The sequence below is a fragment of the Calonectris borealis genome, chromosome 27 (genome assembly GCF_964195595.1).
Source record: "Calonectris borealis chromosome 27, bCalBor7.hap1.2, whole genome shotgun sequence".
In the NCBI taxonomy this organism is placed as follows: Eukaryota; Metazoa; Chordata; class Aves; order Procellariiformes; family Procellariidae; genus Calonectris; species Calonectris borealis.
In genome coordinates, this window is record NC_134338.1 from 5,860,529 (window position 1) to 5,887,197 (window position 26,669).

At 48.6% G+C, this 26,669-nt stretch overlaps 1 protein-coding gene across 3 annotated transcripts; it reads left to right on the top strand.

Moving 5' to 3' along the window:
• Positions 1 to 268: 268 nt before the first annotated feature.
• On the top strand, positions 269 to 25,683 carry CDS2 (CDP-diacylglycerol synthase 2). Of its 3 annotated transcripts, none has more exons than XM_075174894.1 (13): positions 269 to 385; positions 12,902 to 13,044; positions 14,025 to 14,121; positions 14,532 to 14,629; positions 15,365 to 15,504; positions 15,901 to 15,959; positions 16,725 to 16,807; positions 17,834 to 17,921; positions 18,250 to 18,318; positions 18,962 to 19,114; positions 19,422 to 19,541; positions 20,151 to 20,254; positions 20,933 to 25,683. In XM_075174894.1, the coding sequence occupies exons 1-13, from the start codon at positions 323 to 325 to the stop codon at positions 21,060 to 21,062; spliced, it is 1,347 nt and encodes a 448-aa protein (XP_075030995.1). In that variant the 5' UTR covers positions 269 to 322; the 3' UTR covers positions 21,063 to 25,683. The 3 variants fall into 3 exon arrangements, with proteins under 3 accessions (XP_075030995.1, XP_075030996.1, XP_075030994.1); XM_075174895.1 differs by lacking the exon at positions 269 to 385 and adding an exon at positions 6,482 to 6,799; XM_075174893.1 differs by lacking the exon at positions 269 to 385 and adding an exon at positions 12,166 to 12,814.
• The last annotated feature ends 986 nt before the right edge of the window (positions 25,684 to 26,669 follow it).

Below are 26,669 nucleotides of genomic sequence, written 5' to 3' on the forward strand. Positions count from 1 at the left end.
CCCGTCACGATTCTGCCAGCGCCCGGGACCTTCCCGCGCGCGGGGCTTTCCCGATCGCCATGCGACGCGGCCGCCCGCCCTCTCTGCCTCCCCCCGGCGGCAGCTACGCACTTGCGCCCACCCATCATGGCGCCGTCGGGCGCACATCCGGGTACACCTGGGCGGAGGCAGAGTTGGACGAACCCCGCCCCCACCTCCATCCCGCGCCGCCGATTGGTCGGCGGCGGCTCGCTGCCCTCGCCCGCCCCCTGGTGGCCGCGGTGCGGGGCGCAACGGCATCGGTGGCGGAGCGGCGCGGAGCGGCGGCGGGCGCAGGGCCGGCATGAGCGAGCTGCGGCAGCGGCTCGGCCGGGAGCCCGGCGGGGCGCGGGACCCCGAAGAGAAGGTGGGGTGCGGGCCGGGGAGCCGAGGGGGGAGGCCGGGGAGCGGGGCGGCGGCGCTGCGCGGGGATCGGCGGCGGGGGGCGCGGGGCCTGCGGCGGGCCGGCGGCGCGGCCTGCAGAGCGTGGGGGGGACCCTCCGCCTGCTCCCGCCGGGGTCGGAGCCGCCGCTGCGACCCCCGTCCTGCCCCGCAGCGTGCTCTTGCAGCGCCTCGGGGCCCCGTCGCTTGGTTTGTTTGCCTCCCCGCCGCGAGAGCCCCAAAACCGGCCCCGAACGAGCAAAGCCCGGCCCGGGGGGAGTTTCTGTCCGTGGCTGGACAACCGGTCCCGGATCCACCTTCTAGGAGCGCGGAGATTTGGCCTAAACTGGTTTTGTGGAGTATCCCAAGTGGGGGTTACAAACCTCCACAGGTTCCCTCAGGTTCCACCCAAGTCATCCCTAAGCAAATACCCTTCCCCGCCGTGGGGTGCGTCTCCATCGATAGCTTAATGAGGTTTAACGGTTGCGTTTCTCCGAAGAAGAGCCGTGAAAAGAAAACCTGACTGTCTTTTCCTGTAACGTCTCTTCTGTTCCAAACCCAAGCACAGCTAGATGCTCCGAGCTCGGCGGTCGCTCCATGAGTCATGTTGTCACCCTTGTCATCTTGACTCCCGCGCCTCGCCAAAGAGGAAAGGAACAAGAGGAATAAATAGTCAAGAAAAACTTCGTAAATAATATTTGCAGGGTCACAGAGAGCAAAAATTGGAGGGAAGAGCGGTTCTTCACTGTGTTGGTGTTTAATGCGCGTATCTTGGGAGCAACCCCGTGCTTGTCCATTTGCCCTTAGTAGCATCGTATTGATGTTTCCTCTGTTAATACATGAAGTATGCAATTCAGAGAAGCGTGAAATCATCGGGCAAAATATCTTTTGCAATTTAAACATCACATTTAGTGCTGTTTTTGAATGCCAGTTTAACACCTGCTAGGAGCTGCACGGTCAGGTTCAAGGAAGCTTTATTGTTCTGATGTGATTAGAGAGGGGGCTGGGACAGAAAGCGCTGACAGCATCGCGAATGGGTTGCCTGGATGTAGATCTGAAGTTTCTGCCTTTTTCGTAGCTTACGTGAAGCTGTGTGACATCCAGATTTACTGACCTCTCTTAGGAAAGCGATAAGATGGCTCCTGTTTTGTTGTTGTTGTGCATAGGGCAAAGCTGTTATCCTCTAGATATAAGTACGTTTGTCTCAGTTGGAATTTACTTTGCAGCAGAAAATCTTCAGGGAGTTTTATATTCCAGAACTTTTGTGAGAGTTGGAAGGCGTCCCTCAGCAGCCTGGAAGGACTAGTACTGCTTAACCGGTATGCAAACAAACTCCCTCGGCCGCGCTGCGGTCTTGCTTTAGCTACTCGTGATGTGTTCCTAAAGAAGGTCAGAGGGCCGCTATTTTGAGTGCAATCTTGTTATCTCCAGACAAGTATGCTTTTTACATATAATGAGCCTTCTGAAGGACTCCTCTAATAGTATCTTTGAGTCAATGACTTGAAGTGTCCTTACTAGAGAGAGGGAACATTTATGTCATACTGCTCATCCTAAAGCAGCTTAAATGAATTGCGGGGAAAAAAAAAAAAAAAAATGTTTCTAAGCAGCGAAGAACAGCTCCTCTGAGGTGCTGAACGCGACGTCTCTTAATAGAAAGCGGTTACGGGAGGCAGAGGATTTCCCAAAACTGTTAAAATCAAGCCTGGTAGGAGGTTACCTGGTAACGGTAATCCTGCCATTAGTAAAACCCTACAGCGTCGTGCTTTCTGTGGCAGCAGATCTCAGTGGCAGATTTTTCTTTCCTCCCCTAGGATCAAGCCGTTGTGTTTTTAGTGCTTGGGAAATGCCTGGCAGAGCCTGGGAATAACATCAGTGTAAAGCCAACGCAGCAAAATGGCTCGTGCGCGTCCTGTCTGTCGGTGGTCTTAGCCTGCCCAGTGCGTTGCCTGCAGGTATTGCTGTCGAGAGGGGAGATTCCTGTTTCTGCTTTGTCATTCAGTTAGCCTTGCCAGGGGAAATAATTTAGCAATGCATATTGTATTCTACAGAAACCCCTGTGTCTTCTGAAAAGAGCTCTGGGCATATTAAAAGAAACAAGTTAAACTGAGATGTAAACATCAAGGCTGTTTAAAATTAGACCCGGAAAGTTGTATTTTGTACTTGTTCCCACTTTGCTGTTTTGGTAATGGAAAGAGAGAGGCTGGTTTCACTTTCTGGTCCTCTAACCCTTGCACAATGTCACAGCTTTGATGTTTTCCTCCCCGCTGGCACAGGGCAAAAACTGTGCTGCATCAGTTGAGACACTCGTGCCAGAACGCTTTAAAACTAATTTTTGTTAAAACTGTTGTGCAACGCACAGTCTTCGTCTCAAAGGGAACAAGGCAACATCTGTTTACTCTGACCAGTGAACTCCCTCTGGTCTCTCCAGTGAAAAAACAGGGAAACTTGCACTGATGTTGTTTGTGCTTGGTACCCATTTTCTGAGCCCAAAGGATTTAGATGCTGTTCAGTGTTGCTGTTAATGTGTGGATATCTGATCTCATCTAATATTAGATGATTGAAACAAGTTCTACATTCTTGTTACCTTACAGATCCCATTCTCCCTTGGTCTCTGTAGGCTCATTCCGTTGCTTTGTAGACTCATTCATCATCTAAAACCAGAGGTCAATGCCTTCTCTCCTGTGTTGTGTGCATCCCATTAAATCACATTTTCTCTTCCAGCTTCCAAAGAGAACAGGAAAAGTGCAAAAGAAAATTGTGTCACGATGCATGCAGAGCTCCTGAGCGCTTCTGCTGGTTTAATGGGATTTTAAAATCGTTTCTCAGTAGCTGTTTGTACTTCGTGTGACTCGACAGTGGGGACAGAGGTTTTTTTTCCTTTTCTGTCCTTCTTGCACTAGTAGTTTTCTGAAGTCCAGGGGGAGTCTCGGACATCCCATGGCCCTGTCCCATGGAAGGGGAGGAGGGCAGGTCTATTTAGAGGCAGGCTTATCTGGGCTGCAGATCACACCGCTACGTCACTTGTGGCTTTGTTTACCGACCCTTTTGTCACTGGCAGTCAGTGTCTTGCTGGAAAATACTGTCCCTTTTAAGAGAGGTGGCAGCTGCAAGAGCAAATGGAAGCGGTCCCTGCAGCCGCCGCTGTGCTGGCCGGCGTTTTTGTGCAATGGCCCATGCAGGTGAATTTTTCCACCGTGCAGCGTTCGGCACCTCGTTGCACCCACAGCAGCTGTGAATGCTCATTTCTTACGGGAAAAGGGGTGACGGTGATTGCAAGAGCGTTGCTTTGCTGATACCGAGGCCTTGGAGAGCAGGCATGAAGCGTGGAAGGGTGAAATGTTTCCGTACTTACGAAGGGTTCAATGATGAGGACTCTTGTTCTTTCCAGCCTGGTTTTGCAGTGGACTGATGATGTGACTTTTTATCTGACTACATCTGTACCGTGTGGTACAAAAAGTGAAAAACTCTGGCTTCCAAGCCTCGTGATTCTCGTGCTTCCAGGCATTTTGCAAGGCTTCCCTAGTGATCTAAAGCGCTTTGAAGATGCTGAGCTGAGTAAGTGCTGGGTATTTGAATGCCAGTGCTGACAAGTAACTGTCCCTTAGGTCAGTTGGGAGGGTGAAGGGTAGATGTGAAGGGCTGCCTGGTGTGTGCCGGAAGGGGTGCAGCAGCTCCGATTTTGGTGTTTGGCTTGGGAGAGGGTGCAGGACATAGAGAAATAACAGTGCAGGCGCTCTGAAGGTTTAGGCAGTTTCAAATCCTGTTACTTCCCAGGTCACAGGAGAGCTCCTAGTAGTTGAGAGTTTGTGATAACAAGATGAGGTTCTTGTAGGACCAAAGCCAATAAACCACCACAGTGATGCCTCTCTTCATCTTCATCCACGATTAAGAGAGGCAGAAGTACAAGTCCGCTTTCAGACCCATCCCAAAGGTTGTTTTTTTTTTCAATAGCTCTTAATATTATTTTAGGCTTGATACCAAGCATCAGTTTGCTTGGCTTCTGCTGAAGCATGAGCCTTATTTATTCTTGAGAGATGGTAGCAATCTCAGGTCTGATGTGAGAATACATTTCAGCCTTCCTTGCTGTCTGGTGCTCAGCTTTATGTGTGCTGCCAACAGGAGCATTGTTACCTGTTACGGTTAATTGTGGCAATGAGAAAATGGACTGATTGCATTTTTAATGGAGCTCATTATAACCGCCTGTCAAATTTAATACCTTCACCAGCTTCTGGCCTGCCCTGGAGCTGATGAAAGAGCATTTCCTTTGGATGGTGTTTGACTTGACCGCTACACTTTTTTGCAAAATGCGCAGGCTCTCTTTTGAACCGCCCATTTCCTTGCTTATTTGTGGCGATGCCAGAGAAGTTTGGTCCCAGGAAGATTTTGTCATCTTAAGGGTTGGATGACTCTGCCTCGGGCTGTGAGGAGGTCCTTTCCTTCCCAGTCTGCACGGAGCTGCGTGCAGCGCTCCTGCACGATAGAGCAAGCACGGAGACTCTCAATGTTCAGGTTAAACCCCCCAAATGCACATTGCTTTTCTGTTACTCAGCCCTTTGGATAGTTCAGAGCTGGCTTCTGTTTCCTCTCCTTATTTAATGACTAGATGATGTATTTCTGTCTGCTCTGGAGGGCCACATTCCCTAAGCTTGTGTCTCTCTTGGCAGTACCTGAAAAGTCGCCGTTACCTCCAGGCAGATGGCTGACCTGTTTTCTGAAGTGTTCTCGCTGGGTCTTGGTGGATCTGGGAGCTTCTTACCGAGTTCCCTCTTGCCGCTCCAGCGGTCTGTCCTCGCTCCCGACCGCGTCTTGTTATTGTGCACCATAAGGTCAGTATAGCGCAGGGTGATGGAGGGAGGCCGTGGCACATCCACGGCTCCCAGCGGATATTCGTGTTGTCTTTGACCCCCCCATTGCAGGTTGAGGCCAGGGCTCTTGCGCAGCGTTCAGACGAGCTCTTCGGTACGCGAACGGTATCTCTGCTTGCACTTCCGAAGCCGTGTTCTTGCAATGATACGCTGGGGGCGATTCTTGTGAACGGAGGGGCGTTTGGGAAGAGGGAAGTTGTGAGGAGACGTTTGCGTTTCTCTTCCCAGTGGGGAGAAAAACCAAGGACGGATTGTGCTGTCCGCCAACCGCGTACCGCACATTAGGTGGCAAGAAAACCATTTTATCCTCCTGCCTGCTTTAAATGAGCAGTGACTCGTACCAGGGGTAGACTACCTTTGGAGATAAAACCCTTAGGAAACCAACTCACGTGAAGATGCAGTGGTTCCAAGCAAATCCGTATTTCCTTTCTGAAAGAAAAGAATACTGCCACTTTTCTTTGTATCGGCCAGGACGCATCTGCAGGAATTTGGGACAGAAAATTATTACTGTGCCTGTCAGTAGCTCTATTGTTTCCCCCCCAAATGTGGTCTGTGTTAGCATGTGTCCCTCCTGGTGACCTGCTTCACTTGAGTTTTCTCTGATTTATGTTTTCCAGGATTATAAAGGACCATGAAGATTCATAGATTTCTCTTTAGAACAAGTCGTGTGATAGTCTGTAGGTTTATGATGATAGCTGTGACTTCAGAAAACTACTGATTTGGGTTCATCAGGATTACATCTAAACATACTGGTCCAAGTCCTACATGGCTCCTTTCCTTGATTAGTTCAGATAAAGCCAATGGGGTGGACTGGTAGAGAAACGTGAACAAGTTTGTGGTACCACCTTATAGTCAGCAAATTAAATAGACTGGTAAGACTTTTTTCTGATTAGGTTTTGGAAAAATATGTATAACTCCAGAGCAATTGAGGGTCAGAAGCCATCGGCCTTGGCATGATGCAAGCTGTCATTTCGGAGGACAAAAATAGACTTTTTCTGCACGAACCTTCCCATGCGAATAGCGTACCCGTTGCTGCAGAGCTGTTTGTTCTCCCTCTTGTTTCTCACAGCTCTTCCAAATAACAACAGATCGAAATGTCTGTGCAGAATCGTGCAGACACAGCTCCAAGCTGGGGCAGCCTCTTTCAGACACCGATTCCAAGAGGCGCTTGGGAGCTTTGCTTTCTTGTTTCTGTACGTGTTTCTCTGTCTCTGCAGGGACAACAAAGTCTGCCGGTTCGGTAAATGCCACGAGAGCAGAGGGATGCCAGTTAGATCCAGGAGAACCCAGCACAGAAGCCTTGCTCCCAAACATCTCCATCACGTGTTTCAGAGGGGGAGGCAGGTTCCTTTCTCAGCAGTAGGAAATTCTGGGGGAATGCCAGAACCAGCAACCTATTTTTGTGCTCTTTTGTATACAATAGCTTCTCGAAAGGACTTGGAGCCTGATGCATTTACCTTCTTGATTTCCTGGAATAAACAGGCCCCGGAGTGGGTGCTGTGTTGGGGGCCAGGCAGAGGATTAGCTTGTGCTGGGTGAGTCACAGGGATATGCGACTTCGCATGAATCATATTTGCTGACACTGAGATCAGGCTCTTGTATCAGTCTGTTGTGCTGCTAAATGCAAACTGTGCGTACCCCCGATCGCATCCCACTGGCCAGCTGAGCTTGCTTGTGTTCAAAACAAAGCGGGCGGCTTCGGGAACATGAGATGGCCATGGGAGTTTTCTTAGTTATTTCAGCCACTATGCAAACATTTATGCTTTTTGTGATGTTATCTGCTAATGGTCTCCATTTTCGGGCATGCCCTAATTTCTGTGCATGCTTCCAACTGGAATATGTTTTTTTGGGATGGGGAAGGGAGTCCCATATCAACATAAATGAAACCTGAGCTTCGTTGATTTTTTTGAGACAACAAATCAAGCAGTCACCACTAGATGCCAGCTTGGTGGGGTATCTTGATGGGGGAACATGAGAAACTTGAATTCAATTGCCCTGCAGATAACTTCACAGCCCAATAAGTTCAAGCACTTTCCCCTAGACCAGCACCAGGACATGAGCTACTTTGTGCCCACTTGCAAAAAGCCAGTGGTTTGGGACCTTAGTACCGATCAAGCCTGGACGCTTGTTTGCTTCTTCCTTTTAGTGTTAATGGTCTCCAAACCTCTCTCTCGTTTCACCCTTCTGAGCTTGTAAACCTCTAAACGAGAATATCCTATAATTAGGGAGCAACGGGGTGATTTTTTGCCTTGATGTCACCTTGGTGGATCTGCCTGAGGTGGGTTTGGCTGTGGAGGTGGGCAGGTGCCGTGTGGGTAAAGCAGTGAAGAAGGGGAGAGGGGAACGGAGCAGACAGTTTCCCGGACGTAGGAAGTAAACCCACTCTTTTGAAAAACATTGAGATTTTCATAACTGAGGCCGCCGGGTTTGTATCCATTAGGCTAATTATATTGGCCTTGATCTTGCAAAAGTGCTCAGAGGTGAGAATAGTAGAGGTTTTAGTACAGTTGGTCCCGGTTGTTCTAGCTGTCAATTTTATTGCCTGAAAAAGCAACTATATTTTTCTCTTCAGCAGTGTATTACCATTTTCTGTCACAGCTTTTTGTTAAAATCTGGCAGGAAGTCTAAATAAAACAGCGCCTTGCTTCAAGAAAGGTGCACAAATAATGGGATTTCGTGAACTAATTTAATCTACCATTGAATTGAATCTACCATCAGCATTGAATACTTAACTGTATCTCTGTATTGGGCAGAAAATTTTTGGCAGGGAGATAACCGACTTGTTTCTATGACAACTGAGATCATGTCATGGATACTTGGGCAAAAAAACTGAGCGCTCACAGCTTCTGCTGCGGGAAAGCCATTTAAAATGTGAGCCCAAATTTCTTACCGCGTGCTTGCAGGAGTTGTTTAAAGAAAGCTAAGACGACTCATTTCACCGTGTGTCTTTCTCTAGGGTGATAAAATATTTGTTCACAAATGTTGCTTAGATCTACTGATTTCAAAAATATAACAAGCAAGTAGGTATCTGGCTTTTTTCCTCCGTCTGCTCTGGTTCATCAGTCAGGAGAAACAGACCTCTCGGAGATCTGTGGGGTCTGCTCTTTCTTCTCCTCATGACTTGTGTAGAAATGAATGAGTTAGGATAAAATGTACGTTGCTATCTTGATTTTATTCCTGCGTTACTTATTCCCTTCATTCTTTAAGAAGCTTTCGATATTGAGATGATAAATTGAAGAAGGAGCACTGGGCTTGCCCACAGTGCCGGACAGGCAGATTTGCACAAAAAAGAGCTCTTCAATTCAATAAACTCCATGTTGGTAAAAAAAGCCAGTAAAAGCTACTGCATCTGATTGTGTTTTAATAGACTTCATGCTTACCCTGTAAAAGAAATGGAAGAATAAAGCCAGATTCCAAGGTAACTGGAGGGAAAGCTTGCTTTGCTCTTACTAATGGGTTTTAATTGTTTCCCGGCTCTGCATCATGCATGCAGATTTCTAACGTCCTGGCACACGTTTGCACTGAGTGCTCTGCCCTCCTTCTGCCTGGGAGGAGAGGGGCAGAGGAATATCAACCGCTGAACTAACAGGAAAAATTGGTGAGGGAGAGGTGTGATAAGAGAATATGGAATAAATACAGCTGGAGACAGCTATGTCCCAGTGCAGGAGCACCAGTGGAAAGTGGTGGGATTGCTGAAAGGTGACGGGGCTGCGTTTTCATTTGTCTGGGCAGCGTCTGGTTCAATGAGACCCTGGCGCGAGATGGAAGCTTTTAAGTACCAGTGTCGTGCTGTGTTAGTTGCTACCTCAAAGTCATAGTTGGTTCAGGCGTGATCAGATGTATGTGAGGATCAGCATGTGGCTAAGTAGCTTTGGTTTTAGGGAGAACCTGAACAACAACCAAAAAAAGGCAGAAAAAAGGTCTATGGAAGGGTAAAGGAGGGAGTACGGTCCAGTGGCTGGGAAAGGAGACAAGTCACGATTTCTGGGTTAACTTGCTGCAAGCCTGAGTCTCTCCAGGCTTTTGTTTCAAGGGCAGAAATAGGAGAAAAGAGCACAGAAGAGGCATCAGAAACCTGGTGTTTCTTAGGGGAGCAGCAGAATTGGTGACAGTACCATCCATTAGACCCTGCTTCCCTGAAACGCTGTTTGCACTGGCATTGCGGGACACTGTTTGCAGTCTGTGGCTTAACACAGCCCAAACCTGCCCGTTGCAGTCACAAGCTCTTTGCAGAAGCACTGACTCTGTAACGAGCTTAAATTTTCACCAGCGATAGCCCTCGGCGAGCATCACTCACTGTCGGCTGTGCCGGTTTGCGCTCTTTGCTTGCTGCTGCAAGCTGCTTTGCGGAAAGCGTTGCTATCTGACGATTATCCTTCGGGGACGGGGATCTGTCTGGCTCGGTTGGAGGACTAGCGAGATAGCAGTGGAAACGTGCGGGAGGGTGTTCAATGCCACAGCTGGATTAAGTAGCCCAGACCGGGGTGCATCATGCTCAGGCTTAAACAAGTTATTTAGCATCCCGCTCAGCTGCTTAAACTGGTGATTTGTAGGCTGTTGGTTGCAATTTGCATAAAAGGTATAAAAATAGTGTCAATTCCTGAGTCCTTTCCATAGCCTATATCTGGCACAGTGCCCTATATAATCTCAACACTCTGTTCCAGAGAAAGATCTAAGTAGGGAGACGAGCTGATTCCCGACACTGCTCAGTTGTTTTCAAAATGAAGATGTTAAAATGTATGTTAGCCCTGACTTTGACTGGCAATTTCTTCCATCAGGGAAAATGTTTTCTTTCAGCTCCTATCAAGCTTAAATTGAGCAAGCAAGACATGTGGCAGGAATAAGTCCTACATTTAATGTTGAACCCTAACAACGTCCCTTTATCTTGACAAACCTCTTGATTGCCGCCTTTGTACTCTCTGGAAATAATGTGGCAATGTTTGCTGGAGCTGTGGGTATTGCATGTCCGTTGCACAACCTCTCCTGTTTCCACTGCTGAGGATGAAGAGCGGAACAGCGGGATGCGTGCGCCGTTGGACTGATCCAGCGAGGCTTTGCTCCTGCTCTTGGAGACCAAAACACTTCGCAGCACGAGGTTTGGTTTGGCGTTGCACTGAAATCGGTGGATCAGGTAACTGGTGATGTGGTTTACATCAATTTAGCTGCAACATCGGCGTCTTGCAATTAGTGCAAGAAATCGTCGGCTGGGCTATGGCGGAGATTGGGACTGCCCATTCCAGCAGCTGTTAGATTAGCTCCGTTGCAACATCAGATTCCTCTGTCTCTTGAGCCGTGCAGTTGCTTTCATCCTTCATGTTCTTGGCCGGGAGTGGAAGGGAGGAGGGCATCAGTGCTCTTTCCCTTTCTTTTGGTCTCTGAGCACTTTGTGAAACTTCTGATCCTCTGGGCTACAGGCAAGGAATAATTTGCCTGCTTTGCACTTAGCCGTGCAATGTTAGTGCTTTGGGGAATAAAATGCAGGGATGCTGGCTTGGATCCGCTTCCTCATTGCAATGCTTAGTCCTTTTATCGCATGGCTGGCGGGCCTGGGACTTGCTTATCATGAGATGATGGATACTTGGACTGCATTAGAAACCTGCTCGAGGTTTTTGGGTTTGGCCTATACAGATGATGGTGGTTGCCCTAAGTACCTAAGCACTTCCTTGCCCATTTGATTTGAATCAGTCACATTAATTTTTCTTTTTTAGAAATGTGCAACAAGAGAAGAAAAGCCCCCATTTCCTAAATGTAATCTAGAAGACCAGAAGGAGAAACTGAGTTTGGTCAGGCTGGAGCTGAAGCTTTTCTCTGTTATTTGGATTGCTCACAGGGGAATTCTTCAGAGAATCCTTTTCTTGGAGAAAGCATAGAGAAAGCATTGCAGTGGAGACATAGACTGTAGCTAAATACAATGCACTGATTTCCCAAAACCTGCTCAAGAACAGGGCCCCTGACCTGTGCTCTGCTGTAGGATGCCAAACTCCTGGTCTTCAGGGAGTTTTGTCATTTCCAGTCTTTTTGCCCGCTGCCGTTTGCAGCTGCCTTAGGGATTTGATCTTTTGTGTGTTCACAGCTAAATGGCACTCTGAAGTCCGCGGGACAAGTGGATTTTACAGGTCAGTTAAAAAAAGCCAAGCTGCGTTTCTTTGCCAGCTCTCCAAACCCACGTGAGTGCTGGCAGAGGTGTTTAGTTTTGCTTTCCTCTTCCTTCCCAGTCCAAGGGAATGGAAAGAAGCGAGCGCAGGGCAAGGCGAGGAAGAGGCGACGCAGGGTGCGACTGGTGCGATGGCCGGTGCCTCGCTCGTCCCCGGAAGTCATCTCTGGCAACACCGTCGTATTTTTAGCTGCCTGCACCTGACGGTGTCTGGCTGTCCTTGTCTGGTTTAAGAACCTGGCCTGCAGCCATTGATACATCACAGCTTGGGGAATAATTATCTTTTCCTGCCTTAAATAAGGGAGCTACTCAAGTCTTACTGCTCTAGTGAACTACAAATACCCTCGGTTTGGTTACACCAAACCAGTCCCAGCGGATGCTTGTTTTGGTGGGGGTCCCCCTCTGCGAGCGCGGGGCAGCGCTGCCGGGGAGCCCAAAGGGCTGAAGTTGCTTTGCAGAGCTCCCAGCTTTTGTCAGCTTGGCTCCCTCCTTGTTTTTCCTGCAAACACGCTCTTTTTTCCGGGAGTTTTAAAATAGCCCGTGGTCTGAGGCCAAATGGAGGGGCTCTGCCCGATGCACCAGCGCTCCCCGGGGAGTGGCGTTTTCCTTCCTTGCTTCAAGGACTGAGGAGCAGGATGAAGCTCTGCCGCTGAAATGAGGGGCAGAACGTGGAAGTTTGGATTCGTTCTCTATTCAGGAGCTGGACCGGAGGAAAAACTGGTGCTGGGGAGAGGGCATGGGACTGCCTGGGAGCCAGGAGGTCGTTCATAATCCTTTTTCCACCACTGGCTTGTTGCAGAGCCTTCAGTAACCTCCTGCCTCGCCTGTGTCTGTTTACCCCCTAAATACAGGACTTTGCTCTGAGCTAAGTCGGGGGAAAGCACGTGCATTTCTTTCCAGTACATCAGGTTTCTTCTGTGACCAGAGAGGATGGCTGGGCCTGAGCGATAAGCCATGCTCTTCCTCTTCAGCTCGTTGAGGATGGGCTCCGTGTTATTTTTAGTGCCCACATGTAGAGTCAGCACTTGAAAAGTCTGTCTGGAAGCCTTGAGCCTGTCTACTTGGAGGCCTTTCTTTCTCTCTTACTTGGGCAATGTTGCGTACTTGGAGATCTGCCTGGGGTTTGGGAGACCTTGTAAAAATTCCTGCTAACAAGCCTGCGTCCCTTAAGCAGTTGCTGCACTTGGAGATACTTATTAATCAACTGCGAGGCATCTTTAGCTGTTCAGAGGGAACAGAGCCTTTTCTGTAGCTGCTGCTGAGACTGATGGAGAGTAAACCCCATCGTGTGTGTCACCTAAACCGCTTGATGTTGTTTCTCATGGGTATAACCCCATGTAATACCCAGAATATTTTCCTCTCCTCTTTCTCCCATTTATGCAGAAGCAGAGTGGTGGTAGGTGTTGCATCCAGTGGGCTGGTCTTCTTCAAAGAGTGCCAGCACGGTGTCTAGTAAAGCTCTTTGTCTCTCTTTAACTTGCAGGAGTCAGAGTCTGAGAACAAGCTGGATGGAGAGACAGCATCAGACAGCGAAAGCAAATCCGAATTTGGAGGATCGCCCCCGGTGCCGACATCGGATGACACTCCAGAGGTCCTGAACAGAGCTCTCTCCAACCTGTCCTCAAGGTACCACTCTCTGAGCATCGTTCCCCTCTGCTGCCAGGGCCCCTGCGTCTTCGCTGCGGCTTTCCTAGCCCCAGCAGCGCCTGCTGGAAGCTGAATACGCAGCTCTGGGACGCGCTGCGCTCTCCCTCCCTGGCGTGCCAGCAGGAAGGTGCCCCGAGGCCACAGGAAACAGAAGATGACGCTGATGGGAGCGGGGAGAGCAGCGCTCGGGGCTGCTGTGCGTGGGAGAGGACCGGTGGCGGAGGAGGGCTGTGGGAGGGCCGCCTCGCTGCCTGCTTGGTCTTGGCAGGTGAAAAGAGGCCTGGGTGGGGCAGAAGACAGTTGCGTTTAGCTTTGACAGCACTCCCAGCAAAGACTTCAACTACAATGGTTTTTAACCACGAGTGTGACCTACTTCTGCAGGAATGCATGAGAAAAGCATGCTGATAAGATTTAAGAACAGACCGGGAATGTTCTCTACAGACCGCTTTGGGGGAAAAGCATCTTACTCCTATCGCGGGAGAAAGTGTCTCTCCTGGGTGTGCTGTGAGGGTGGGGGAGGCTCAGGGGAGGATCTGTGGAGAGTAGCGAGGGTACAACGCGCCGGGGTCCATGTCTCCGCTTGAAAAGGAGTGCAGAGAGGGGTCCCCATTTTATCTGAACTTATCCTACAGCTTGTCCAAGGTGTGGGAAACCTGTAGCAGAACAGGAACAGACGCTGTCCTGCCCCGTTTCAGTGCCCTTGGAAGTGCTCTGCACCTGGCTAATGCTTTCTGCATTTAGTGACGTTCATAGCAGGGAAGACTGAGCAGAGCTGTAGCCTTGCAGCTGCTGCAACCAGGCCTTCATCAGTGGATCAAGATCTCTCTGCAGCACCGAAAGGAAACTTGGGGTTTCCAGGGCTCGGTTTCCTTCTTGTGATGTGCAAAGAGCAGAAATGCTGTCTTGCTTCCTTGCTTTTTTTTGACTTTCTCTAACGTCTTTCCTTCTCTATGGCCTAGATGGAAGAATTGGTGGGTAAGAGGCATCCTCACGCTGGCAATGATCACCTTCTTCTTCATCATCATCTACTTGGGACCCATGGTCTTAATGACGATAGTAAGTGCTCCAGAGAGATGCCCTGACGTTCGCAGCGACAGGGGGGAAGGTTGCTGGGACCGTTGCTGGGGTGGGCACCTCAGAGCCTCATATTTTAGAGGTCCTTGTTCAGCTTGCTGGATTTCTCTCTCCGTGGAGGAAACCTGGAAGGAATCTGTGACCGCCTGCCCTGGCGGTCAGCATTTGGCTGCAACTGAAACTAATATAAAGAGTTGTTAGAGACCTCCCGCAGAGGAAAGGGGAGGGAAAAACAACATGGTGAGCTTCCCATGTTGGATTAGGAGACTCCTGCCAGACTGATAGCGACTGCTGAAGTATCTTTTGCCCTGTACGTGCATGTTTTTTATCTCCTTGAGGAAAGAGATGTTTAACCAACATGTATTACAGCTTCCGGATGTCTTTTTGTGCAGGTGATGTGTGTCCAGATCAAATGTTTCCATGAGATTATCACTATTGGCTATAACGTGTACCACTCGTATGACCTGCCCTGGTTCAGGACGCTGAGCTGGTGAGTGAGGGGGCTGCTCCCCTCCCCGGGCTTGTGTGCAGCAGTAACGCTTCATCGCATTGCAGACAGGCAGCAAGGGGATCATCTGGCTACCTCCAAACCAGAGACCTTGGGATTGCTCTGTGTTGACCAGTGTCATGCGTTAGCAGCTCTTGTAAAGGAGAAGCCCCCGCAAATCCTAACAGATCAATATCTTGAAAAAGCCCGTATTGATACACTTTGTCCTGTTGTTAATGAAGCGCCGAGATTTGAATCCCATGATGTGTGCAACGGACAGCATTGGCAGGCGTCACCACTTAGAGATGGACGTGGTTGCATGGGTGGGGTGGGAGTTTTTAGGTGGTTGTGAAACAGGGCTGACCGTTGGGACGTAAGGGCTGGGGAGAAGGAAGGAGCAATGCTTCCAGGAAGCCCAGAGCGTGTGCTTTTAGGATGCACAAGCTCCCAGAGGCCTGTTGAGGAGTGCCACCTAAAGGCAGAAAGTCCTTGTGCATCGGAAGGCCAACACCGAACCTGGATGGTGTGGTCCATGGCAAGGTGGAGCTGAGTGATGCAGCCACTAGTTTAAATGAAGGTGACGTTTCTAAACTGGGAGAAATAAAGTTCTGGCTGTCACTTGAAGGCTTTGTTTGCAGTGTACCAGAGCGATGTAAAGACCTTAGGGATCAGTCACTTTCTGTGTTTCTCCAGAAGCCTTTTAGGGTTCCTGCTGACGAGCATCTGCATCCCTCACAGGTACTTCCTGCTCTGCGTAAACTACTTCTTCTATGGTGAGACTGTGACAGATTATTTCTTCACCCTGGTTCAGAGAGAGGAGCCCCTGCGAATTCTCAGCAAATACCACCGCTTCATTTCTTTCGCCCTATACTTAACAGGTAGAGAGCACATTTTCTGTTGGTTAATCTTGTCTGGAGGGAAGAAATCTCCGTGACTACACTTGTCCTGAGTATTGTGTCCAATGCAGTATCCATAGCAAGTTGCCTCTGCTCTTCAGTGATGCTGTAACTTGGTTAGAGCAGTGGTGGCAAATCTCTTACATGAGGCTCCGTAGAAGAAAACTCCCTAATCTGTACGGGACAGCCAGGCTTGATTGTTCATCTGTCCAAGTGCTACTTGTAGGCAAGAGGTATTTTGTGACTTCCAGAGTAGTGCGTTTTCCCACTCCGCGTTGCTGCTTTACTCAAATAAAAAACCTAAGGAGCTGGAAAAAAAGTATTTCTTACTGTTGAAGGTACATTCCCACCATTTTCTGTCCTTCTGTCTCTCATCAGGTTTCTGCATGTTTGTCTTGAGTCTGGTGAAGAAACATTATCGCCTCCAGTTCTACATGGTAAGGTTAAATGCAGGGCCTGGCTGCCCCCAGTTGGAGGCAGAAGGATGAGTAGTGTAGGCTGCTTGAAAACGTTGTGTAGAGGACTACGTGTCAGTAGATGCTTCTGTGCTGGTGGTGCATTGTAACGCTGCCTGGGAGAAAGGTTACTGTGAGCAGACTGTATTTTTAGGAAGGTGGCTCTGACCAAATTTTCCTGCAAACACGTATTCTCTTCTCTCTGCACGTGTGGATGCTATTAAGAAACTTTCTGCAAGCTGAGAGGACTGCACAAGGCTATTTGACTCTTGTACTGAGGGTAGATCGCCACCAGGGTTAATTGGCTATGTCCCCCTTTTCCCAAACAATCAGTAAGGCGTTGCTCGTGTTTGACCATTCACGCAGCTAGTTTTGCTTTCCAATATATTCAGCACACAGGGATACACCGTGGATATCTATCAGTCTTCTCCTCTTCTTATATAGTCAGAAGGCTGAGTGAGATGTATGGTTTGGGGGGGGCTAAAGAGCATTTGGTCCAGCAGAAGTCTTCCCAGTGAAGGTCACCTCTGGGCTTGAGCTGAAGAACATGCCCATAAATTACTACGGGTGACTGTTCCCTGTTCTTCGTGACTCGGTGTTTGTCGTGGTGAAGGTGCACGCTAGAAATGCACATGGGCATGCACCGTTCTCGGTCTGAGAGGTAGCTGACAGCATCTGATTTCTGCCAGCGATGCGTACGGGCAGTGTCTCTAGGCAGGCTGGACTGCATGCTGTCTTCTCTTCCAGTTTGGATGGACCCATGTGACGTTGCTAATTGTTGTTACCCAGTCACACCTCATCATTCACAACCTCTTTGAAGGAATGATATGGTGAGTTGCCCTGCGTTTCTGAATTGCTTTGATTTCTGCAGCCTGAAACGAATGACCGTGTTTTGAGTTAAAACTGTTCTTTTAAAAAAACAAATGGCCGAGGAAAAGGTGCTTCCTGTGCGGGACCAACCTGTTCGGAATAGAAAAGCAAAAGATTGAGTGATACCTCAGCGACTTAGGACTTGCGTTGTGCTACTTGAGCAGTGTAGAGAGTTGTTGTAAAGAAGCATCTGAAAATTGCTGTGGGGTGCAGGGACCTTTCAGGCAGCATCAGGCCTGCGTAGATGCTTTCTCTTTATACCCACATCTAGCAAATGGATGGGAAAGTGCTGCCCGGCACTTGATTTGCGGCAACGCTGTCAGCGTCAGGTTAAAAGCAGCACTGTGAAAGGAAGGAGATTGCAACCTGCCACCTTACTGCAGCTGCTGTGCAGAGGGGAAGCCCCTTTGGTGGTCCGCCCAAAACCAGCAGTGCCAGGGACTAATTTTGTCCGCTTTAAGATCGCATGTTCCTCTGCACGCCACAGCCAGCCCAGGGCGCTTTGGGAGCCGCCTGCTTACAGCTAAAATGCAGCCTCGGGCGGTAAAGGGGGCAACTGTCTAACAGCATGTCACGTGTGGCAAAAGAAAATGTGCTTAAAACATGCCATTTTGGGTACACGACCCGCTTTTTAGTCCGGAGCACTGGAGTAACCCCCCAGATTTCATAGAATCATAGAATAGTTTGGGTTGGAAGGGACCTTTCAAGGTCATCCAGTCCAACCCCCGTGCCGTGGGCAGGGACATCTTCAACCAGATCAGGTTGCTCAGAGCCCCATCCAACCTGACCTTGAGTGTTTCCATGAATGAATGAATCCATACCATTCCCTAGGACCTTCAAGTGGTTGCTCCTTGCATTGCATTGGAGGGGGAGACGTTGATGTGATGCCATTGCAAAGCATCTGATGAAGCAACTGCTTATTTAGTTAAGTCTTGGAGTTGTCTGATCTTGGCACTTTCCACTGGTTTGATTCTTCTCCCATCTAGGTTCATCGTCCCAATTTCCTGTGTGATCTGCAATGACATCATGGCATACATGTTCGGGTTCTTCTTTGGCCGCACCCCACTCATCAAGGTTCGTAACACTTTGGTGGACAAAACACGCATTTTGCTTCTTTGGGTCTTCGTCCTATGTTCCTTCGTCTCCAGTTTTGTGGCTTTTTGTGGGTCTGAAGCAAGCCTCCAAATTAAACTTGGTGCGCGTCCCAACCTTCGAGGCTGTGAAGTGAAATGAACCATTTCAGACGGAGATGTTAGTGTCGGGTTCTGACCAAACACTTATTTGTTGGTTGTTGGCACCGATTTTTATTTGCCTCAGCAATTCACGAGCAAAGAAAGGCTGCAGAGGTGTGCAGCGCTGTGCGGAGATGTACGGTTTGTAAGTCTCTCTCTCTCTCTGGCAGCTCTCCCCAAAGAAGACCTGGGAGGGTTTCATTGGAGGATTTTTTGCCACCGTTTTGTTTGGATTGCTGGTAAGTAGCAATCGTGGTGCTTATTTCATTGGTCTTTTCCCTTCGGGGGGTGACAGTTGTGTCTAAAAAATGCAGTCAAGCTTTAAGCTCTCCCAGCTCTTGTCAGAGACTTCACATTTTCCTTACTGACCAGGATTTGAAGGGGTCCATGGCTGTGCTTTGTGCTGTCTGCAGATCCTGCAGGTGGAGGAAGTTTTCAGTCCCTGTTAGACCCTGTGACATGTTCATTACAACAATTGTCCTTGAAACTTTCTCCTGCTGCTGTTGGATGAACGCTGTGCATCTCTTCAAGGGCTGTGGGGGGAATTCAGTGCTCTTGAAATATTCTTACCTGGTTTTATGATGATCTCTGTGCCTGATTGTTATCTCAGCCAAGTGGTGCAGCCTGTCTCAGCCTGTTTGTACGAGGCTCTGATCACTGCTTGCTGAACAGATGCACTTACTAAATGAAAATGCTTACTCTGCCTTTAGCCAATTACTGCTTCTCAGGAGAGTAATCTTCTTAATGAAGCTGGGAGTGTGGCTCCCTCCTCACCGTGTCTCCTTGAGTGGCCTTTTCCCTTGAGACCGGCTCTGCCACATTGCTCAGGAAAATATTAATCCTGCTTTCTCTTGCTGCGTCTCTTTTTCTCTCTCCTTGAAGCTGTCCTACGTGATGTCTGGGTACCGGTGCTTCACCTGTCCGGTGGAGTTCAACAACGACACCAACAGCTTCACAGTGGACTGTGAGCCATCCGAGCTGTTCCAGCTACAAGAGTACAACATCCCCTTGGTGCTGCAGTCTGTGGTGGGCTGGGTAGGACTCTCTCTGTTTATTGGATCTTATTGATTGGGATAGGAACACCAAGAAAAGAAATCGGGGCTTTATTTTGATGGTCTTCGAAGGAACATGACAAGGGATGATGGTACATCCAGAAAAAGGAGGAATTTAGTGGTGCTCCGTGTTGGTTGAAGGCCCAACGGAAGCGTCCCAAGTCTGGTGGGATCTTAACCCACTTGAAAACCAGCTGGTCTAAAGCCTGGAGAGCACAGAAAGAGGGGCAAGCGGTGGACAGTGCTATTCTCATTGAAAATCCTTCTCTGACATGTTTTTCTTTCTGCAGAAGACAGTCCGGATGTACCCCTTCCAAATCCACAGCATCGCACTGTCTACTTTCGCCTCCCTCATCGGGCCGTTCGGAGGCTTCTTTGCTAGTGGGTTTAAGAGGGCCTTCAAAATCAAGGTGAGGATGATCAACGTAATTTACATTTTAGAAAGGAAAGACCGAATGGTTGCTACCACTCTAAACAGTGCCTGTGCTCCAAGGAGTGGCAGGCTGTGAGCTTCGGGAAGGGAGAGGTTTCTTCAGTCGCAGATAAAATGCTGGAGCAGGATCCAGTTTTTTTGACTGAATGGGGAGAGACGTTAGATTTTCAACTGTGATATTCTAAACCCTGCTTTGATGCAGAACTTGAGGTAGAGGAAGAAAGACCCATCAGGAAATTTTGTAATCTGAGGCTTCCCTTGATGTCTTGCAGGCTGGTTTTACGTATAAACAGTCCGTGTTCGGTTAAGAAAGGTTGAAAGGCAAGACAGCATTGCAAGGGATAAACATTAGCCTTCCTTGACCTTTGAGTGACAGATCTGAGTTAAGCCTTGATGTCTCTCAGTCTTCATAAAGGAGAAACCTTTAAAACCAGGGAGAGATTGAACAAAATGTCTTCTTAGTCTGCCTTTTGCCTTCTGGGAAGAATTAGAGCAAGGGTGTGAGTGTCGTGCACAGAGGTACGTAAGCAAGTACAGGTAATGGGCGTTTGAGACTGCTCAATACAATCCCTTCTGCTTTGCACAGGACTTTGCCAACACAATTCCAGGGCACGGAGGTATCATGGACCGCTTTGACTGTCAGTACCTGATGGCTACTTTTGTTAACGTGTACATCGCAAGTTTTATCAGGTATTTATCGCTTTGTGGTGAAGTTTGGGGGCCCTGTCAAACTCACGTGATGTACAGGCTCGTAATAAGAGACAGTTGTTATCCCCGTTAGATTAGCATCTAAAAACATGAGACAAAGAAAGAGAAGAAACGGAGGCTTGAAGACGGGAAGCACCTTTTAGCAGGGTGCTGGAAACATGACCCCCATTTCCCAAGGTCTGTTATTCCAGTCCCTCTGAAACTCCTCCATGTCCCTTCTGCATCCTTGAATCTTGAACAGGGTTTCCAGAGTTGAACGAGCAGAAAAACCTAATTTTTTAGCATTAACAGGCATTCTGTAGCCAAGCATAGAAGAAAGCCTGTAGGTGCATAAAAGACGTACTGAAGGAGTCGAGGAGCTGTCTTTATGTGGCTGCTTTCATTTTTGAGGGGGAGCATCTGCTGATAAGGGAAGATGCACAAGCCTCTTGAAGCAGATTGGGTTTGGGGTGGATTTTTTGTTTACGGTTCAGCATCCTGTGCCTTTTCAATCCATTTCCACATCTCAAATGGAGTTAAGCTCCCTGGGTAGAACTGGTGAAGGAATGGGCAACATGGTTCTTACTTTACGCCTATTATTTTGATGAAATTGCACTTGGGTTCCCAGATCATTGAGATTTAGCAATGTGACTCGTTAATAATGATGCTTTTGTGTTTCAGAGGTCCTAACCCAAGCAAACTGATCCAGCAGTTCTTAACCTTGCGGCCAGACCAGCAGCTCCACATCTTCAGCACGCTAAAAGCACACCTGGTTGACAAGGGTATGTTAGGTAGTTTGGAGGACGCATAGACAGCCGGGCGATTGGAACAGGACTGAAAACAGACAAGCCTCCTCGAGGAAATTCCTGGCTTGCCTGATTTAAGACAATAACAAGGCCTCATTTCACTGTAACTTTTCTTCCTTTCTTGGTAAATGTTTGCATTTGTGAGTTTTTTTTAATAATATATTTATATAGCTTTGGTTCAAATGAGCAAATCTTGGGTTTGTAGCTGAAAAGGAGTTAAGGCTTGGAAGGACTGTTGGGTGAAGTAGGAGGGTACGACTGTCCTCGTGGTCTGTTCTTAACCTCCGATGTACGTGGGCAGAGCTGAACTTTTCCTGTGAGTCTGTTTATGCAGGGAATACACAAAGCGTTGTCCGTACCACCGCCTCCGCGCGTGGGAGCCAGCAGGGAAGGTGAAGCCGTGCAGCTCCCCTGGCCGTTGGGCCAGGCTGCGGTCACGATGGCAACTCTGGGGACCATCATTTTCTCCAGTGGTAACTGTGAATGCAATGTTAATTTTCCCAGAAAGCCACGTTTATGTCTGTGTGCAGCCTCCTTGCGGACTGCACGGTGAGCACAAGGCTCCGTTAATTGGAAGAGGATCTTGTACTAATCCAGCCGTATTTCCTCTGCCCAGCCAGGCACGTGCATCTATTTTCACTTGCTGTTTCTTGCAGTGCCTCTCACATTCCCCCCTTATGGCTGATATTTTGGCAAATAAGATTTTTATAACCAATTAAACCAGAAATGGACTGGGGACAAGGAGTCAAGAAACTGGTAGTTGCTTGTGGGAATGTGGGACATTCAAATTGCTTCAAAACAGAATCAATTAAATAGGTTTTAAAGAACATATTGAGTAATTCCTGCCAAGTAAGAACAACCCTTTAAATAACTTGGTTCATTTTTCCCCCATCCAATAACCTGTAAGAAACACTGAACCACACTTTTTCATTTCTCGATGGTTGGAAACCCCGCCCTGGGATATTTTAACGAATTTGGAGAGCAGGTTCCAACTTGTTGTTTTTTTTCTGAAGTTTGCTGGTTGGGGCTCCAGCACCCCACTGGTGCTGTCAGCTGGGTATTTTGTTTTTCTTTCAGGGATCATGTCTATCACCTGTTTGTTACTTGAGTTCTAGATGTCGTGCTGCTGAGTTTATCACGGTCTGTGTTGCATTTCAGTCTGGATTCATTTACCTGCAGGCTTCTGTCCTGCTTCGCTTACTAAATCTTATCATAAATAGTTTGTACTTAATAGCTGCAAGTTTTATCTAAGTACTTTCCTTTATTTTGTCATACTTTTTTATTATTTAAAAATGAGAGCCCTAAAGATCGTAAAACTTTTTTTTTGTGATCAGATAGTGAAAATATCCCTGGTTTACACCTTATGCAATGTTCCCAAACACAAGGTGACTCTGATTTTACTTCTTTCCATAGTTTGCGCATGGGAGAGAGAGACTTTACCTTATTTTAATCTGGGGAACGAGTGACAGGGAAAGATAATACAGAAGTACATTACTGTTTTCAAACAGTTGCTGACATAAACCTAATACACAGACACCCCCCATATGGAGACACGTACACGCTGCAAGCTAGCTAAGCATCGACGGAAAATAAAACACCTGAAAATACTTTGTAGTTCATACTCCACGTTCTGATTCTGCCATTGCTTTCATTTACCCTGAGTGAGCAAGAGAGCTCGTGTAAATACATTAACAGATACCAACCTCTCTCTTACGTTTCTATAGGACTCCTGTGTGGTAAGCTCTGCTTCATCTCCCTAAACAGGAACCACAGGGCGGAAGTTTGTGCCCGTTGTACTGCAAATACAGGTATTTGATCGAAAGCAGAGATTGCAGAGAAGAAGGGTCTGTTACCACAAAGTATTTTCAGCACGGTGCTGGCAAAGTTGCTGGCTTCTGGCAGGAGTCAGGGCTGCTAGGACGGAGCCAGTTCAGGATTGCATTTGGTTAACGCCAGTGGTGTACGCAGAGACTGTTCCCTTCCAGCTTGCATTAGGCAGGGATTTATTTTCTGTCGACTTAGAGGATATTGGTCCAAGCCCCTAATCTCAAAATTGGAGGGGAGAATGAAGGTGCTTCCATCTTGCTTTGCCCAGGGAGAGTATTTGGTCTGTGTTTCGTGACAATTCGGCTGAGTTTAGCTAGGCAAAGTGAGGGCACCTGCAGGGAGTACCCAGGCTGGGGATAGGTGTGGAAGTGGCAGGGTGGCAGGGGTTTGTGCAGGCTCTGAACAGTAGTCTGCCCTGTGGGGTCAGACAAGCTGGTGCTTTTCTGGATTCTCCTTGCCCGTTGCCAACATCTACCAAAATCCCTTGTAGTGCACCGTTGGGTCATCAGAAGAAGCTGTAGTGTTGATAAATATTACAAAAGCGTACTGCTCTTTATATTAAGAATTTTTTCATAGGGGTCTTTAGTCTCCTGCTCGTCTTGCTTTAAACCTTTTATACCTCTTTAGTTGTAATGAGTGGGGCAAAAATCGAACGCAAAGCTTTTCTGCATGCTTTTGATTTGAAGTAGCATTTGGGCCTTTTTGCAGGGTGTAGCGCTGGATGTGGACACTGGAGGGCAAAATAGTTGCGTTTAGTGGCTTCCTAGGGCTGGGAGAGACGCAGCAGCAATAATGCTTGTGGGTGGCTTTCCCGATGAGCTTGCAGCTTTATTCTTGCTTCCTTCCCAGTTAAAGGGTGAACTTCCAAGCCTGTTTTGATCCTGAAGGGTAAAGCTATGTGGAAAGGGTTTAGCATCCTGCACTGAAGTTTAGTAAACTGAATGGGAACAGTGCATCCAATTGAGAAATGCAGGAGGAAGGGAGGGAGATGGGGGGCGTTAAGATTATTTGCAAGCCGTACAGCTGATCCTGCTGAGAAATACTGGTGAGCACCATAGCGTGTCCTCTGTCGGGCTGAGAGCTGCGGCTGGCAAACCCGCTTCTACACCGCTGGTGTGAATCCGTGTGATAGTGCTACTCGGCTCTTAGCGACAGCGTGCTCTCTGGGGGAGCGCTTGGTGCGCTTTCCCCATCAGCCCAGCCTGTGAGTGGCTTTAGTTTGCCATAGATATTTCAAGTTAGAAAATCAGAGGAAACGAAAAGCTGGCATTACTAGCTCTGGCTGTCCCTAAAGGAGTTAACTGTGATGCCGAGGGATGTGTAGCAAGACACGTTGCACCTCTTTTCATTGCATTAAGCCTTGCAGGACCTTGGTCACGCTGCAGCTCTCACAAGATTTTAGGTTTGGAGGGAGGCTGACGTAGCTGGTGCTGCTGGAGAGGCCAAACTGGCACCAGGGATGTCTAGGTAAGGCGACGCGGGGATGCTCACGTGAAGTTTCTCCAGCCGCAGGGCTCGAGTTCAGCATTGCACAATAGTTTTTGTTCACAGTGAGCTCCACGACCGGAGAAATTCCTCCTGCTTGTGCTCAGCAAGAGGGAAATAACTGTGAGAGCAGACCAGCGAGGGGGGAGGTACTGTATCAGGCCTGTGTGCTTGGATCGGAAGGAAGAGAAACGTCGGATTTGGCCATGTGAGCTTACGAGGGTTCTGACTGCTGCCTGGCAGGGGACGGGCTGGTGTGGAAACCACCTCTTCACGAGCGCTCACTGCTTTTCCAGTTGGAGCGGACAGAGAGGGACGTGAGCGTATTTAATGAGCAAAGGGATGGTGCGTGGCTAGAAAGCTGCTTTTGCATAGCGTGAGAAGCTGGCTGTCCTGGTGAGGCGACTCAAACGTTCGTTTGCTGGTGGGTGATTTAGCGATATGGGTCCGACGCTGGTTTGATCCACAGCCTGAGCAGGCACGGCTGGGCTAGGTCTGTGTGGACGAGCACTTGGCGTGCTCTGGTAGGAATTCGCGTCTCCAAGTCTGCTCGGAGCCCAAATCGGTTTGCAGATCAGATGCACGGCCAGACCATGGCCTGCAGTGCTCAGCGAAACATCAGAACCTAGTTTCTGCATACCGTGTCATGTCCTGTGCAGGTCAGCATGTATTAGTTAGATACTCTTTGGGGTGATGGGCTCAGAAGTCTGCTGACACTGCTCTGAAGGGGCAGCCGTTGCCCGGGGTTTATGGTACCCTGTGCGGCTCAGGAAGCTGGAAACCCCGTAGCATCAGCCAATGCTTGGCACCAGGCTGTGAAACGCCGGTATCTTGTATTCCACGGTGTGTCTCCTGTTCCCGATGTGTGCAGCGAGCTCCCCCGAGCAGGGCTGCGGTGGGATCCTGGCGTCTCGTTCTTCCCCCGCCCTCTCTGACCGGCTCTGTATGATAGGAGGAGGGCAAAGCTGGGTGGAAAGCATCCGTACAGCCCATCCAGACCCTCCTGGGGACAGGCGTTTGGCACAAAAAGCATCACGCGAAAGCTCCTGTGGTTCCTGCCCTCTGTAACCAGCCCCGGAGTTGCATTTCGTACTACTGTAATCTTTGTGTGCTCCTGTTCTCCAGACCTGATGTGTTTCTACCATCTGCTTCTTTCTCTGTGCATTGTTCTTTTGATTAATGTTTTAGCTACACATGTAGAGTTGCCTTTCTTCGACTGAATGTCCGAATGTGATATATTGTATATTTTAAAGTATTTACCCTATTTATATACTATATGTTACTGTTAAATAAATATAAGTTCCATTATCGGTAGCGGAGTTCTATTCAGCGTTGTCGGCAAGTGGGGGAGATGCTGAAAACCTCCTTTCTGTGCTCTGTAATGCAGATCGGTCTGTTTTAAACTCAGATTTCCCCCATTCCTTGCCCCGTAGCAACCCTTCCTCAGGGATCTTCCTAAGAGCGGACCTGGCTGTGGCAAAGACACGCATGAAGGCTGCGGATGGGCTGAGCACGCGGGCAGGATTGGACCATCTGTGTCCTGCACGAGGGACAAAAAGGGCTGCGTTTCCAGGGTGGTTTGTAGTGGAAGCTGCCATCAGATCGTACAGGCCCATCTTGATCAAAGATGAGGGAAGTGTTGGCACCGCTGCACCCTGCAAATCAGCTCATTTCGGCCTAAAGATTTCACTGGGAATGTGAAAAACTGTTGGAATTCCACTTAGCATAAATTACTGCTGCATTTCAACCGTTTCTCCTGACTTGCATGGGGTTAGGAGAGCAGAATCCTTCTGTTTACCCGGCAAAACGTACTATTTTTAGCTCTCGTGTTATTTTGACTGTTTTTGACTTATCAGCTAAGCCAAACCAACCCATCAGCAGCCCTCTTTTTGCTTCCTGTCACACTCTGTGGGCATTTTCAGACGAATTAATCCTCCAACAACAACAAAATACGATGCCCTCTCTTTCTCTGTAGCAAACCTTGCAAAATTACTCTAAAGCCCCAAATCTCGCGTTGCAATCGCCCTCAGAGGAGTCGGCCAGTTAAGCAGAAAATTGCTGAGCAGCACCATGCAATATTCACCAGTCCTATGAAGCAGTTAGATGCCATTACCAAGAGGTCTTGAAAGATCCCTCGGCGTTCAATCTTTTGGAAAACGGACTATGAAATCTCTCGGCAGGCAGCGGGGCAGCGTGCGTGCCTGCGCCTTGCAGTGAGTCAGACACATCTGACAGCCTCTGCGGCCGGCGTATCTGCATCGCTGCTCGCATTTCAGCTGTTCAGCTGAAGATCCCTCCTT

Excerpts from the sequence above, each read along its gene's own strand:
- CDS2 (XM_075174893.1), top strand. The coding sequence starts at position 12,686 with ATGGAGAGTAAACCCCATCGTGTGTGTCACCTAAACCGCTTGATGTTG. Across the intron at positions 13,045-14,024 it reads CTCTCCAACCTGTCCTCAAG|ATGGAAGAATTGGTGGGTAA; the intron begins GTACCACTCTCT and ends TCTATGGCCTAG. Across the intron at positions 19,115-19,421 it reads TGCAGTCTGTGGTGGGCTGG|AAGACAGTCCGGATGTACCC; the intron begins GTAGGACTCTCT and ends TTCTTTCTGCAG.